A 16,453-nucleotide genomic window follows, 5' to 3' on the forward strand; every position below is an offset into this window, starting at 1 on the left:
ATTGTTGGAAATGATATGTTTAAAAATAAATAAATCACAGGAGAGGGTCCACAGCGAGCACAGGGTACATTTTAGGCATCCGATTTCCTGGCATGTCCAGAATTTTCTGGATATATGGCAAGCCTAGGAATAGAAATCCCTAAACTGTGAAGCAGGCCCAGCTGAACATCGGAAGCTGCTTTCAACTGAGCCAGACCCTCAAATCCAGCTAGTTCTGTACTGTTCCACAGGTGGTGGTTTGCCAGGATTGTAGAAAGGAGTCCCTTGTAGCCCTCTCTGGAGATGCCAGGGACCTTCTCCATACAAGGCATGTTGAAATGGCTAAGCCAGAGATGCTTTCTATCCACACACACAGAGACACACACACACACACACACACACCCCATTCTAGGATAGGAGAGGGTCCACAGCGAGCATAGGGTACATTATGAAATTTCCAGGCAGTGGGACCTAACCTCAAACACTGGCCTGGACATCTGCACTGAGGTCACTTCCAGCATTTTGCAAGAAGGGTTCAAGTGCATAGCGGAAATTTACGTTTGCGCAATTAAAGTGGAAGCTGTGAAGGAAACTGCAGAGATGCAGGGAACAGTGGGGTTGTTGTTGTAACAGCTCCTGTGCATTCCTTTCTGTCTTATACCCCGTGAGATAAGAGGAAGTGTATGGAAATTAGGGGTTTTAGAAGACTTACGCTCAAACGGGCTCTCCATAATTCTTTGCTTGAATCGGTAATATTCCGCAGCTGGGTTGATGCTGTACAGCCGTCGGAAGGGCTTCATAAGTTTCTCTTCGATGAGATAGTTTGTGATGTTTGCCAGGTCCAGCGTGGGTTCTCCTTTAGGCTTCACTGGCAATCTCACTTCCACAGAGCAGTTTCTGCAAGGCACCGTATGAACTTCAGGAGAGCCCAATAAGTCTGGCCAAAGGCCCATTCTGGTCCCACAACCCAGATGCCTATTGGGAAGCCCGCGAGTGGGACCTGAGCCCCCCAGCACTTTCCCCATTTGCAATTCCTAGCATACAGTGGAGGCAGAACATAGGCATTGTGGCTCATAGCCATTGATAGACTAATCCTCCATGAATTTATCTCTTTTGATGCCATCCAAGAAGAGAGCCATCACTGCCCGATTAACTGTGAGGCTCAGTGGACAGTTCTACACCATTTTGTGAAGAGGGAGACCGAACTGCACTGTTTGCTTGTCATCTACTCTGCTGGGGTCTTCCCAGCTGGGAAGGCAACCCAGTTAATAGCCCAAATGGGAAATGAGTGGCAACGTCAGAGTCCAGGCAAGATGCAGCCAGCCATGCCATGTGGCAAACGTAACTGTCTGAAAAACCAAAGTATGGGTGCGTGGGCATATATATAAAACACTGCATTTTGTAGGAACTCACCCAAGTGCAATCATTCCACAGTGTTACCTGGCTGAAAAACTGTAGAGACTTGATAAAGGTTTCTGAAGCTTGTTCACTGCTCTGGAAAATTTGGCTTCTGCCCAGCTCAGCATCTGTTGCGTTGCCTGTTTTGCAGGGTGAGTAAAAAGAACACAAACCCAACAAATTAATATTGCTAAATTTAAACTGGATTTTTTTTTTTAAATTTTAAAAAGCAATGGCAGAGAGTGTGTATCTTTAAAAAGAAATCTGCTGGTTGAAGTCTGAAGACGTGAGGACGTGACAATCTTGCTGACACCTCCCCGCCTTGCCATGGCAAGATGAGAGCCAAGTTCTGGGACATATTTTGAATTTTGAGAAAGCAATGCGGGCACCCATCATGAAATGGAAAACTTCATGATGCGTACCACAACACAAAATGGCGGTCATGAGGGCCTGGCACAACACAAAATGGTTGCCACATATAAAAGAGGCCTTCCAAATTGACAATTCTCTGATTGTATGATAAGCAAACTCCTGTTGGAAACAAATAATTTTTAAATACCAACCATATCCAAGGCAGTTTTCAGCATTCTCAGGGAAACCTGGATTGGCTCCATCAGCCACACATCCTTCACCAGCGTGGGCACAAAAGCCTGGAGTTTCTTCAGATACTCCTCCGTCCTCTGTTGCCACACCTCGTCCAAAGGCTTCAACGTCACGTCGTAATAAGCATCCTTCAGTGTTGTCAATGGCTCTTTTTAAAAGGAAACAGGGCGGGGAAGAGAGTGTGATGGGGAGTGGGGAAAGGGTTGCATCCATCACTGCTCCTACTCAGAGCAGACCTATTGAAATTAACATACATGACCTGTGGATGGGCAAATTTGCCAATTTCAGTTTCTCCTTTTTTCCACCCTGAAATTCAGTTCTTCACATTTCTGTGTCACTTTTTAAATTTTATTCTTTAAAATGACCTTGTGAAAATGCATTGGCATTTTCATGAAAATTTCTCCTAATAATACACATTTTTGTACAGGCAAAAATATCCGAGGAAGGTGCAACGCAGAGCCAGTGAAGGCTACATCATCTGGGAAGAAGGGAGGTAGTTGGGGAGGGGGCGTGGCCTGGTGAGAGTCCCAAGGGCCAGATAGAAAGGCTGGGAGGGCCACATACCTCCCCAACCCCCTGAACCTGAGAGTCCCCATCTTTGGCTAGACCCTTAAAAAAATATTTTTTTTAATCATTCCACCCTGCCCTGCTTACTTTGCAACTCCATCTGCATTTGTTGTATGATGACTTGAAGTTTGCCCAGGTAAAGTGGGAGGCTGTTCTGTAGTGCTTGCTTGACTCCGCTCTGTTTCCACAACTGGACGACTCCTCTCATTTTGTTTTGGAGGATTCCTGCTACTTCCTGGGAAGTTTTTAAAAGCCATCCAACAGCATCGTAGAGAAAGTCAACGTGCTGAACCTGCAGGGTTTGCACCACAGACACAGTTGTACTGTTTTTGTTTAATATAGCAGGGATGGGGAATCCGCAACCCCTCCAGATGTTGTTGGGCTAACCCTGATCATTTGCCATAGTTGCTGCCAACTTCTTACCGATTTCCTGAAATCCTGGAGGCATCCTTCCAGGTTCTTGATCTTTGCCACCAGCCTGTGCTGAAGATCGGATGCGATCTTACTCAGTTTTGACTGCGAGAATCAGAAAGAAGACGACTTTGATGCGTGGTTTTGAAAAGATTACTGAGGTGAACACGAGGCCTAGCTCTCACTGTCTGGGATCTCTAAGGCACTATTTGCACAAATTAACATCATGCCACTTTTAAACAGTCATGGCTTTCCACAAAGACTCCTGGAAAGTGTAATTTGGTAAAGGTGATAAAGGTTGTTAGGAGTCCCCTATTCCCCCTCAGAAAGCGACAGTTCTCAAAATAGTTTAGTAGTTAACCCCTCTTTCTAGGGCACTCTGAGAACTATAGCTCTGTGATGGGAAATGAGGGTTGCCTAACCATTCTCAGCAATCAAACTACATTTTCCACTGTCCAGACTTCAGCTGTGGCTCATGTTTACTTCATGTTTACCCATGATCCGACACCACAGAATTAGGATCCTGTCACTCCACCCCGCCCCCCGACTAAGTGGTCTCAAAATCTCCCTTCCAGGCACATGACTAGGTGTTTACCTGTCTCAGCAAAAACAATCATTCTCCATCTAGCCACCAAGAAACAAAACCCCAAACCACTAGAAGTACTGTACTTTTCTGTGTACAAGACGATGATTTTCTCTTTGACTGTTTTTCGGCAATTGCCCCTAAAAAAATCCTTAAAAAAGCTTGACAACCCCGGGCAATCCTCCACAAAAAAATTGCTTGACAGCTCTGGGCAATCTTCCCCCATTTTCCTAAATTGGAGTCCCCCAAAATAGGGATCGTCTTATACATGGGGGCATGTTATACACGGAAAAGTACAGTAAATCTCCTGGCTCAAATAGCAGCAGGTGGGGTCTTTGACCCTAGCACAGCCCCACCCCCAAATGTGAGACCCCTTTGGTGTCTCTCACTTTAGGGGTACCATCACCAGGGTCACTGCTGGCCACATCTGGGACAGCAGTGTGTCCACCCCCACCAAGAAATCTTGGTCTCCGAGGCCAACTGGTATCAAGCAATGGGATGAAGGTCTTCATGCCACAAAACCAGAACATAACTGCCCTGATCCCATCTTGAGCAAAAATAATAAGCGCAGAACAAAATGGGGATCTGGAGGGCCCTGTCGTTTTTGAAAACACCACACCTCTGTTTTAGCGACTGGACCTCCACAGCCATGGGCCTTGTAGCTCAAGCTCTTGTTGGAGGCTTCAAGGGCCAAGTGCCCCACTTCCTCTCGCCTCTCTCTGTTAATGACAAGGTAGGCATTGAAAGCGGCATGCTGTTGGCCATCTGTGCAAGCCTCGAGCTCCAGCCCATCCTCAGCATCCTCTGCGAGAACCAAGAGAAGAACAAAATTTTAAGCCTCCCGTGGTCACGGTGGGAAAAGAGAAATGTCAAATCAAGGAAAGGAAAGGAAGGAAGCGACCATTGCAAAACGACAGAAATCATCACAGAATAATATTAAATAATAATAAAAAAATATTTATATCCTGCCCTCCCCAGCCGAAGCCGGGCTCAGAGCGGCCAACAACAATAAAAGTAACACAGCATTCTAAAATCAATTCATTCTAAAATCAATTCAGAATCAAATTAATGGCAACCATTGGGCTAGAGTTCTATGAGGATTACCAAAGGAGGGAGTCCTGCGGAAAGATGTCAAGTCCCGCACTATAGAGTTGCAGACAAACTCAAGAGGTTCAGAGGGGCCTTCTCTGCAGTGGCTCCCCGTCTGTGGAATGCTCTCCCCAGGAAAGTTTGCCTGGTGCCTTCATTATACACCTTTAGGCGCCAGGCAAAAATGGTTCCTTTTCAACCAGGCCTTTGGTTGATCCGATTTACATTCTATGCCCTTTTAAAATGTTTTTTGGGGAGGGTGCGGGGGGTGGCTATTGGGTTGTTGTTTTTATTTTTATTAGGTATTTTGTGGTTTTATATCTTGAGACTCCCAGGTATAGGGCGGTATATTAAATAAAAAAATTAAAATTAAAACTTCCAAAATATAAACAAAATAGGAGGCTGCCAAATCACCATCACTGCTATTCTGGGTCAAGGGTGGCCATGCGTCCTACGTTACACAGGACAGTCCTCTTTTTGAAGACTTGACCTGTCCATGCCCCCACATAACCATAAGAAGGAAGAGTTGCCCACCAAGAGCTGTGTTTTATTTGTACACCACCTGGATCAAATTGAGAAACAAAGACACACAACCTATGAAATTGTTTCTTTAAAATCCCTAAACTCCTTTTTGTCCCTTCCTAGCTACTGCAAGGGGAGTTAAGCAGAGAGACAGAAAGAGCTGGAACCAAGGTCACCCAGCTCCACGAGGATTTAATCTCTAGCTCTCCCACTACTACTCAGATGCAAGGGCTTGGGAATCTCTTCAAGCCTGAGGGCCGCATTGACTAATGGGCAACCTTTGGGGGGCCGCATTTCAGTGGTGGGTGGGACCAGAGGCAATAGCAGGTGGACCAGCAGGTGTAGCCTGCTGTAAAAAAGTGAAAGTCGCATTTTGGCAGAGCGAGAGCCAGACTTTTCTACAGAGAGGTCTTCCTATCCAGAAAAGGAAGAGGCAGTATTATCAGGACATATTCCAGGCAGGCAAGAAGCGCTCTGGGAGGGCATGGGGGAGGGCCAGTGAAGGGTGAGGACTAGTGGCACCATCTCTAGGGAGCCCACGGGGCCCGAGCACCCACAAAAAATTGTTGTGGGTGCTCAGCAACCACACCACAGCTCCCCGTCACATGTGCTGGACACCCATAACCTGGGACCCAAGTTGGCGCCCCTGATGGGGACTGAGGAGAGCTCTGAGGGCCACACAGAGAGCTATGGTGGGCCACATTCGAGCCTGAGGCTCCCCTCCTCTAACCACAACAACACACTGGCCATCACTTTTGAGGGATTCCACATGCAATTGGACACCAATTATCCAGAACAGAGCACCACGGAATAGCGAATTTACCTTTCAGGTATCCCATGTAACATTGAAGGCATCCTTTTCCTTTGGAAGCTGCTAACTTCACTGCCTCTTTTGGGTCAATCTTTGCCTCCACCCGGACTTGACTTTGACCAGCTGAGGAAGCCACACTCCCCACCACACCCAGCCAAACAGCATCAGATGCTTTGAGCTGTGGAAAGAAAGGCAAAACATTTTCAGAACCTGGTTTTCAGAAGCATTACCACCTCTACCTTTGGGGCAGAACATAACCATTGTGACTAGTAGCCATCAATAACTTTCTCCTCCATAAATTTGCCCATTTGTCTTCTAAAGACATCCCACTTGGCGGCCATCCCTGTGGGAGTGAGTTCCATAGTTTAACAATTTGCTGCGTGAAGGATGACTTCGTTTTCTCTGTCCTGAATCTTCCAGCATTCACCTTCTTTGGAAATCCATGAGTTCTAGCATCATGAGTGAGGGAGGCATTTTTTTGTATCCTCTACCCACATTCCCCAGGTCACACATAATTTTATACTATTCTGTTGTGTCACCTGTTCCTCTCCTTTTCTATAAACAAAAGAGTCCCAAATGCCACAACCCAAAGCCAGCGTGGTGTAGTGGTTAAGAGCAGTGGACTCGTAATCTGGTGAACTGGGTTCAATTCCCCGCTCCTCCACATGCAGCTGCTAACCTTGGGCTAGTCACACTTCTCTGAAGTCTCTCAGCCTCACTCACCTCACAGAGGATTTGTTGTGGGGGAGGAAGGGAAAGGAGAATGTTAGCTGCTTTGTGACTCCTTTGGGTAGTGATAAAGCGGGATATCAAATCCAAACTCTTCTTCTTCTTCCCTCATACTGAATGGTGATTTGGAATAGCATGGCGAGAAGGCACTAGGCCCTAATTGAATTCTGCTGACACCCACCCAGGGCTGTCTTTAGCAGATGCGGCGCCAGGGTGCAAATATCCACCTAGCGCCCCAAATTACAATGGATAGCGGGGGGGGGGGAAGCTGTGCACTGCCGGCCATGGGGGGGTGCAACTCTCCCCCATGCCGCTGCAGGACAGCAATCCCCCACAGAGGCTTGGGAGGGAAGTTGTGTGCCCGCCAGCCATATAGTTGGCGGGGCACAGCTGGTAGGCGTGTCGGGAAAGGGGAGGCCGTCGGCAAAGCTGCACAGCTCCTCCACTCACTGGGGCGCCCCTGAGAGGCCGGCGCCCAGGCGCAACGCACCACTAAGCCCTATGGGAAAGACGGCTCTGCGCCCACCCAGCTGCTAGTAATTTTAAAGCTCCCCCCGCCAGCCCACTCTTCAAATTATCTATATGCACCTGAATACCTTTACCACTAGGTGGCAGTGCATGCTCATTTGCAATAAAGGTGGCAGATGAAGGTATTTTTTGAACTCAAATAGTTATGGCGGATGCAGGATTGTCGGGGAAAATTGCATGTCACGTAGCAGGGGTGTGCAAGAAAGCCCAGGTAGTCCTTTCTCTTGCAACAGTTCTGCTGGGAGGGGGAAAATTGCATTAAAGGAAGGGCAGGGAAATGAGAGAGTGCTTAACCCTTCGCCTGCCATTGGAACTTAAGTGCCTGCTGCACCAGACCGAAGGGATATTCAGTCCAGAGCAGGGTCGGCTTTAGGTTTGATGAGGCCCTAAGCTACTGAAGGTAAAAGGGCCTTTATATGTCCAGCTGTCCTTTGTTTTGTGTTGAATATATGCTATATGGTAATTTATGGAACTAATAGGTATCTAAAGCCATTCGCATATAACAAAATATGTATTTTATCAAAGTAATTGTTAAACTAAAATACAATTAAGAAGAAGTAAATTAATAGTGAAATACAATCAAGAAGAAGTATATTAATAACGATATATTTTAGGGAGCAGACTAGCAGGTGGGGCCCATTACTTACATCATAGGAGCCCACACAAGACAAAACACTATTGCTGTATGTAGGTTTTATTTTATTTGTTTTTCATCCTATATTTTGGAAATGTACATCCAGTTGTTTTTTTGGGGGCCCCCAAAAGAGTGGGGCCCTAAGCTATAGCTTGTTTAGTTTATATATAAATCCGGCACTGGTTCTGAGTCCTGTTTGCCACCGTGGTGAAAAGTACAACTCTCAGGAAGACCACAAGCAGGAGGTGAGCACTACCTCCTTGTGACCTAAGACCACCCAGGGCTTAATTCTCAATAAAGAAAAGCATTATTTATCCATTTAATATATTACTATTCCTCCTTTCTCTGAAGCTGGGATTCAAGGCGGCTTGAAACATTAAGAAGCATCCATGATAAGATACAGAATAATAAGAACAAATTAGTTAAGAACAATAATTAAAGTACATTGCAGTATATTTAATGCCTACAAGGGTTGCCAAAAATGAAAATCCGGACAAAGTTGAAATTTGCCTTGCTTCAATTGAACTTTTTGTTTTGGTCAAAGTTGCTGAGCTTTTTGTTTGTTTTTTATGGGGGTGTGTGTTGAAGTTGTTGAGCTTGAGTTGGGAGATGTTCCCCAAAAAGGGAACCTGATTCCTAGATGTGTAAAATACAATTTGCCCTGACAAGAGTCCAATGATTGGCATGGTCTGTGCCTTAGTTTCTGAAGGCTTGCCTAAACAGGAAATAGCAGGAGATAGCAAAGAAGGAGCCAGTCTAACGTCTCTTGGGAGAGAATTCCACAATATGGGAGCTGCCACAGAAAAGGCTTCCTTTGGTGTCGCCACCAACCTTGGCTCTGATGTCAACAGGCCTGAGAGAAGTTGCTCCCATGAGGGTCTTAGCACCCAGGCAGGTTTGTATAAGGAGATATGATATCTCAGGTAGCCTGGGCCCAAGTCACATATTGTACAACTCACTGAAAACTCTGTCGAATAGTTCCTCTCTTGGGCTGTGCTACGATTTCTTAAGGCGGCTGTGATGGACCCCTCGCCGCCAGCAAGGCTGAGTTTGCCTTCTGATCGCCAGAGAAAACCTCCCTTGTTTAGCTGGTGCTTCCCAGAGACTGCAATTGCCTAGGAAAACAGAGTGGGTGGAATTACCAGAGACAGAGTAAAGTAAAGGTGGTGGTGGAGAATAGACATGTGTCACAGTGGGTAGGAATGATACCTCTTTGACACTGCTTCCAAGTCTTGACAGGCAGGGTGCCCCCAAAGAGGAAATGCACCCCGCAAAAGGTTTGCATAAAAATTGCATATGGTAATTGTTATGTATAGATGCCAGTTTCCAAATAATGACTATAGCTGGAATGGAACATGAGAAAAGCCCTGTTGGATCAGGCCAAAGACCCATCTAGTCCAGCATCCTGTTCTCACAGGGGCCAACTAGAGGCCTGTCATAAGAATTTTAAGGTCTCAAATATGGAATAAACATTCATAAATACACACATCTCTAAATATATGAACCATGTGTCTGAAATAGTATGGGAGAGCAATCCTGGAGCCATTTTGACTCTTCCAATGACCTCAAATATTCCTCTGCAGTAAGGGAGGCAAATGGAAAAAGCCTTCCCATTGCCATTTTGCTTGCAAATCCTGTCTTAAGGGCGTATTTGAGTATGAATACAGTGAGCCTGTAACCTGGACTCAGGAACTAAAGTATTAACGATCATAAAAGAATGGCCAGACTGCCCAGGTAATGCAATCAGTGACCATTATTAGGTATCCTGGCAGGCAGGATTTCTGGTGTAGTATGTATGCCTCCTTCTGTGATGTATGTATGATGTTTTTTGGGGGAGTCTTGGGCTACAGGGTGGGCAATTTCAAAAGTCTATATAAGGGCTTGCGCACCATTGTTCAGGGTTCTCCTCTCTCCTGCATGTGGTGAGTGGGCACTCTGTTGCAACAGTTCCTTTAATAAAGATCAGGCTTACTAGTCACTTTGCTTCTCAATACAGTGGTACCTCAGGTTAAGTACTTAATTCGTTCTGGAGGTCCGTTCTTCACCTGAAACTGTTCTTAACCTGAAGCACCACTTTAGCTAATGGGGCCTCCTGCTGCCGCTGCACCACTGGAGCACGATTTCTGTTCTCATCCTGAAGCAAAGTTCTTAACCTGAGGTACTATTTCTGGGTTAGCGGAGTCTGCAATCTGAAGCGTCTGTAACCTGAAGCCTATGTAACCTGAGGTACCGCTGTATACCGTATTTTTTCGCTCTATAAGACACACTTTTCCCCTCCTAAAAAGTAGGGGGAAATGTGTGTGCATCTTATGGAGTGAATGTAGGCTGCACAGCTTTCGGTGAAGCCAGGAGAGCAAGAAGGATCGATCCCTCTTGCTCTCCTGGCTTCGCTTCGCTGGAGAGCCGCTCCACCGGTTTCCCTCTCTGCGCAGCACCCCTTCAGCAAAGCGGGTGGAGAAATGGAAGAGGCTCCGTTTCTCCTGCTGCTTCGCTGAAGGGGCGCTGCGCAGAGAGGGAAAGCTGAAGGGGTGCTGCGCAGAGAGGGAAAGCTGCGCAGCGCCCCTTCAGAGAAGCAGGAGGAGAAACAGAGCCCCTTCCGTTTCTCCTCCTGCTTTGCTGGAGAGGCGCTGAGCAGAGAGGGAGAGAACTTTTTTTTCTTGTTCTCCTCCTCTAAAACTAGGGTCGGGTGCGTCTTATAGAGCGAAAAATACGGTACTCTGGCTGGCCTCTGTTTTCTCCTACTGATAGGGAACCCACTTAAGGACTCTACAGGCTCTGGAATACCCCATAAGCAAAAGGGGGCAGTTTTTCTTATAACAGGCCTATAGGGAGCTGGCAAAAGGACTTCTGTGCAGTCGTACTTTCTCCCTGCTTGCGTTTGCCAGGAACTGGTAGTTAGAGGGACACTCACTGCCTCCATAAGGGAACACAGAGACACAATGATTCCCATGCAGTGGGAAAGACAGAGACCTGGTGAGGCAGCTGCTGACCCAGTGTGCATGTTTGATGGGCAACTTCAAGACCCTCCTGCCCTCCCTTCTTAGGGAGATAGCTCAGTTGGTAGAGCATGAGGCTTTGAATCTCAAGGCCCTGGGTTTGAGCCCCATGCTGTGCAAAAGATTCCTGCCCTGCGGAGGGTTGGCCTAGATGACCCTCGTGGGTCCCTTCCAATGATTCTGGGATTCTTTATCTTTTAAGCCGGACTCGGACCTGACTGCCCCTCTAATAACATAGGATGCTTTCAGATTGATAGAGGGTTGTTCTCTGCAAAGCAGAGGCATGAACATGTCACTGAAGTCCTATGCATGTTTGTTCAGAAGGAAGCCCCGTTCATTTCAGTGGGGCTTTGTTCTGAGTAGGCAGGCATAGGATTACCCTGTTTGTATTTGAGAGCAACGACAACGCATCACTTACCTCCGGGAGATCACAGGTTCTGAGGCTCGCAAAATGACGAAGCCAAGCTGAGTAGTCTGTTTCAATTTCCCCCAAGATATGCTGACTGGAACATGGAGTCGAAAAGATGTTTTCCAAAATGGCTTCCACCTGAATTTTATCCAGGTGCAATGACTTGCTTTTCTGCATTTTTTTAAAAAGGGAAAATAGAACAGGAGCTCAAAACGTGCCTGCATTTCTGATGTCTGCAGTCACTGATGAGTACGACTTGCAAGTTGTTTAATAATGGCTCCTAAGGGTGCTCCCAGACTGTCACTGTTTTGGGGTGAGATTCAGTCACATACCAGCCAATTCAGGCAGATCTGCACCACACATAATATAATAATAATAATAATAATAATTAATAATAATTTATTATTTATACCCCGCCCATCTGGCTGAGTTTCCCCAGCCACTCTGGGCGGCTCCCAACCGAGTGTTAAAAACAATACAGCATTAAATATTAAAAACTTCCCAAAGAATCCTGGGAGCTGTAGTTTGTTGAGGGTGCTGAGAATTGTAGCTCTGTGAGGGGGAAGCTCCAGCTCCCAGGATTATATGGCGGAAGCCATGGGCACAAGCCTACAGATCTTATGGAAAACATTCAGCACCATCAGCAACAAGAATAAATATAAATAAATAGCTAGCAGAACAGGCTCAAGGGCCATGAAATATGTCAAAAAGCAAATCCTGCCCTACCCCAGCCTTGTTCATGAAAGCAATTTTCTCCAAGTGATGTAACAACAACAACAACAACAATTTATTTATACCCCACCCATCTGGGCAGCTCCCAACAAAATATTAAAAACACAATAAAACATCAAACATTAAAAACTTCCCTAAACAGAGTTGCCTTCAGATGTCTTCTAAAAGTCAGATAGTTGTTTATTTCCTTGACATCTGATGGGAGGGCGTTCCACAGGGCAGGCGCCACTACCAAGAAGGCCCTCTGCCTGGTTCCCTGTAACCTCACTTCTTGCAGTGAGGGAACGGCCAGAAGGCCCTCGGAGCTGAACCTCAGTGTCTGGGCTGAACGATGAGGGTGGAGACGCTCCTTCAGATATACTGGGCCGAGGCCGTTTAGGACTTTAAAGCTTTGAATTGTGCTCAGGAATGTACTGGGAGTCAATGTTGGTCTTTCAGGACCGATGTTATATGGTTTCGGCGGCCACTCCCAGTCAGCAGTCTAGCTGCTGTATTCTGGATTAATTGTAGTTTTCTAGTCACCTTCAAAGGTCCCACGTAGAGCGCATTGCAGTAATCCAAGAGGGAGATAACTAGAGCATGCACCACTATGGCAAGACAGTCTACGGCAGGGAGGGTCTCAGCCTGCGTACCAGAAGGAGCGGGCACACAGCTGCCCTGGACACAGAATTGACCTGCACCTCCATGGACAGCTGTGAGTCCAAAATGATTCTCAGGCTGTGCACCTGGTCCTTCAGGGGCACAGTTACCCCATTCAGGACCAGGGAGTCCTCCACACCTGCCCGCCTCCTGTCCCCCCAAAACCAGTACTCAGTTTCATGCAACAGAATAATGAAGATTCCACCTCGTATGTCAGATTCTGCACAATTTTTCTGCCATCCCACTTCAGGTCCAAGTGCTGACTCAACAAGGCCGCTGTCTGCTCGAGGGACCCGCAGGCCTGGAGACTTGCAAGGCTTAGAACATTCTGAAGCTGCAGAAATTATGAATGAGAAACATTGGTTATTACTTTGGAGAAGATGTGTGGTTCAGGGGCAAGGCATCTGTTTGCCTGCAGAAGATCCCAGGTTCAATCCCCGGCCCCTGCAGGTGGCACTGAGAGATACATCCCTGAAACTGCTGCTGCCAGTCAGTGCAGACAACATTGAGTTAGATGAACCAATGGTGAACTGAGGTATAAGGCAGCTTCCAATGCTCTATGTTATGTACTGAAGTTCTCACCCTAGGTCAGCAGGGGGATACTGTAGATAGTTATGCAAATATGGGATCGAAAGTGACGTTCAGTGATTGGATAGTTTTAGAAAGTTGTTACAGTAACGTTGTACTGGAGCTCTATATAAGCAGGCTGACTGAACCCTTCAGTTCAGTTCTGTTCTGGCCTGTGAATAAACAAGAGCTGTTTGAAGAATCGCTGTGTCGTCTGATATGTTCACCCACAACTTAACACTCTATGTTCACTTTGGGTAGCATAGCTGCAATGATGCAATGCAGTCTTTTATATAGCAAAAAATAAAAATAAAAATGCACCTACTGCTTTCTAGAACAAAGGACCTCTAAGCGGTTTCTCACAGACGACCTAAAATATTAATTGAAAATGCCAATAAAAACATTTGTACCTGGCTGGAGGAAGCTGTGATACAAGCATCCCAAAGAGTGGTGTTGGTCTGGGACTTGTCTCCGAATGTAAATTTCAAGTGGGCGGGTTGCCCATCGTCCCAAGCCAGCCACACCTAAAGTCAGAAAAAGAAATGCTGAACTAAGTTTCAGACAGAGCAGCATGGCAAGAGCAATATTCACTTGAAAGGGGGGAAAGCACACCCTAGGGTTATGAGCCCCTAACGGACAAAGTAATTAGCATTTAGAGCAGGGGCCAGCAACCTTTTTCAGCCGTGGGTCGGTCCACCGTCCCTCAGACCATGTGGTGGGCTGGACTATATTTTTTTGGGGGGGGGATGAATGAATTCCTATGCTCCACAAATAACCCAGAGATGCATTTTAAATAAAAGGACACATTCTACTCATGTAAAAACACGCTGATTCCCAGACCATCCGTGGGCCGGTCCATTGCCTACCCCTGATTTAGAGAAATGGATGTAAGCTACTTTGATCTCCTGGAAAACAGCAGGATAGAAAGACAGGCTGTGTTCATATGATCATACCCAGGTATGAACAAGCTTCTTTTCCTTGCAAATACCATATTTTTCGCTCTATAACGCACCAGACCATAAGACACACCTAGTTTTTGGAGGAGGAAAACAAGAAAAAAATATTCTGAATCTCAGAAGCCAGAACAACAAGAGGGATTGCTGCACAGCAAAAGCAGCGATCCCTCTTGCTGTTCTGGCTTCTGGGATAGCTGCACAGCCTGCATTCGCTCCATAAGACGCACACACATTTCCCCTTACTTTTTAGGAAAGAAAAAGTGAGTCTTATAGAGCAAAAAATATGGTAACTTCTCTTTGCACAAGTGGGGAAAACAAGCCAGGAAGCCATAACTAACTATACCTTTCCATTACGTGGGAAACTATGGTTAGCAGCTTCCAAACAAGCCCAGGATATGGAAACCAAGGTTTAAAGTTAAGTGTAATGCATGTGCCAGCCCTTGTCGCAGGGATGGGAACCTGTGAAACCTGTCTATCCAAGCCAGCATGGCTGATAGTCAGGAATTATGGGAGTTGTGATTCAGCAAGATTCAGAGGGCCACATGTTCCCCATCCCCGCTTTACACAACCCAGTTCAAGGGGGGGGGGGGGAATACCATACATTATCAGGCGCACACAGCTGCGTTTTGATATCCAGTTTCCAGAACAGGACTTATTTTCGGATAGTTATCTATAGGATTGCACCGTTAATTGCTTTGTGTGATCCATCCGGTCAATTTACCTGCTGGTTGTAGGCACCTCTTCTGCTTTTGGTGAGAGATCTAACCTCCATGTGATTGATGGTGAAGTTAAAAGGGTGAGCCACAGCAGCGTAGTAATAGACACGCTCTTTTCCAAATTTGAGAGAAGAAGATACAGAGACCTGTTGCTGTAATCAAAAACAGAGGTTAAACAAGTGGTGGCAATAGCAATCTCTCCTATTATTGTTGTTATATTTAATTATATTGTTTATTGTTTATTATCTGTTATATTATTAAAAATAATAGTATACCACCCTCACAGGGTGATTTACAACATAAAACACAAAATGTCTAGATTTACATACAAATGGAAAAGATAACAAATTTTGTATTGTTGAAGTTTTGGGAGGTTTAGACAGGAGAAGGGCTTATGAGGCCAGAAAGGCTGTTTAAAGCTATATCGTGGAAACAGCAGGATATTACTAAGCCTTGTCCCGCCCCTCGACCAAAGGGAAGGAGCCAGGTATGTGTACAAAGGAACTAAGAATCTGTGGAGAAGCTGCTCTATTGTACAAGGGGCAATATTTATACATTCCTTGCTCTGTCTATTTTTGCTTCTAGCCCCACCCACCAACAGCATGTGGCCCCCAGAAGGTTGTCTAGACAGCTAGGTGGCCCTCAGGTTGGAAAATGTTCCTCAACCCTGTTTTAACTGGTGATATTGGAGAATGAGCATGGGAGATCTTCTGGATGAAAAACCTGCATTCTGTGTTTCCATGTTGTCTGAACTTGGCGTGTTGGTGGCCATAACTGAGGAGGCAATAGCTTTCCAGAGCAGGGTCTAAGGGTGTAGCGCTGCATGAATGGAAAAGCTGACTCTCATTTCTGTTACCTTTTCCTTTGCGTCCCAACCAATGATGACATTGTCTCTGTGGCTACGTCCAGAGTGCTCCACATGCAAGCGGAGCGTGGAGCGCTGAGGAAAAGGGACCGAGAGAGGATGGCAGATCTCCACTGAAATGGAAAACAAGCCACGTTTCCTATTAGACACGACACCCAGTGCTTGGAACAAACCAGTTGGATTTAAGGAAGTTCAAAAATCTCCGAACCGCACCTTAAAGCAGTCCCTATAATGGCCAGGTGAACTGAATGTGAATTAAGTTCATTTGGGGGTAGAACTTTGAATGACTTCCACATCATCTTCATACTCTTACCTGTCCAGGAAACGCATGATGGGAAAGTTGAACATCCACAGTATGGTTTCAACTAGGGCCAGGGCCTTTTTAGCCCTGGCCCCGACGTGGTGGAACACTCTGTTACAAGAGACTAGGGCCCTGCAGGACTTGACATCTTTCCGCAGGGCCTGCAAGACAGAGTTGTTCCGCCTGGCCTTTGGTTTGGATTCGGTCTGACTCTTATGTTTCCCTCCCCTTGTGGTCTTGATTTATCAGCTACTTTAAAATGAGGCTGCATTTTAAATTGCATTTTAACCTGTATTTTAAAATTGTTTCTTTTCTTTTCTTTTCTCCCCCCCTCCTTTCCCCCCATTATGTTTTTACTGTGATTTTATTGGTGTTAGCCACCCTGAGCCCGGCTCTGGCAGAGGAGGGTGGGATATAA

At 46.2% G+C, this 16,453-nt stretch overlaps 1 protein-coding gene across 1 annotated transcript; it reads right to left on the reverse strand.

Annotated features, from left to right (window-relative positions):
* Positions 1 to 640: 640 nt before the first annotated feature.
* LOC308469197 (uncharacterized protein) lies at positions 641 to 15,975 on the reverse strand (the record flags this gene model as incomplete). The annotated part of the gene is made up of 13 exons (XM_081024542.1): positions 15,726 to 15,975; positions 14,875 to 15,015; positions 13,608 to 13,721; positions 12,836 to 12,964; positions 11,269 to 11,430; positions 8,814 to 8,969; positions 5,976 to 6,141; positions 4,161 to 4,345; positions 2,971 to 3,063; positions 2,635 to 2,839; positions 1,941 to 2,128; positions 1,420 to 1,517; positions 641 to 876 (listed from the first exon to the last, which is right to left on the reverse strand). Coding segments are annotated over exons 2-13 (1,783 nt in total), but the record flags the coding sequence as incomplete, so codon positions are not given.
* Positions 15,976 to 16,453: the final 478 nt, after the last annotated feature.

The sequence above is a fragment of the Podarcis pityusensis genome (genome assembly GCF_964106645.2).
Source record: "Podarcis pityusensis genome assembly, contig: HAP1_SCAFFOLD_869, whole genome shotgun sequence".
NCBI classification, from domain to species: domain Eukaryota; kingdom Metazoa; phylum Chordata; class Lepidosauria; order Squamata; family Lacertidae; genus Podarcis; species Podarcis pityusensis.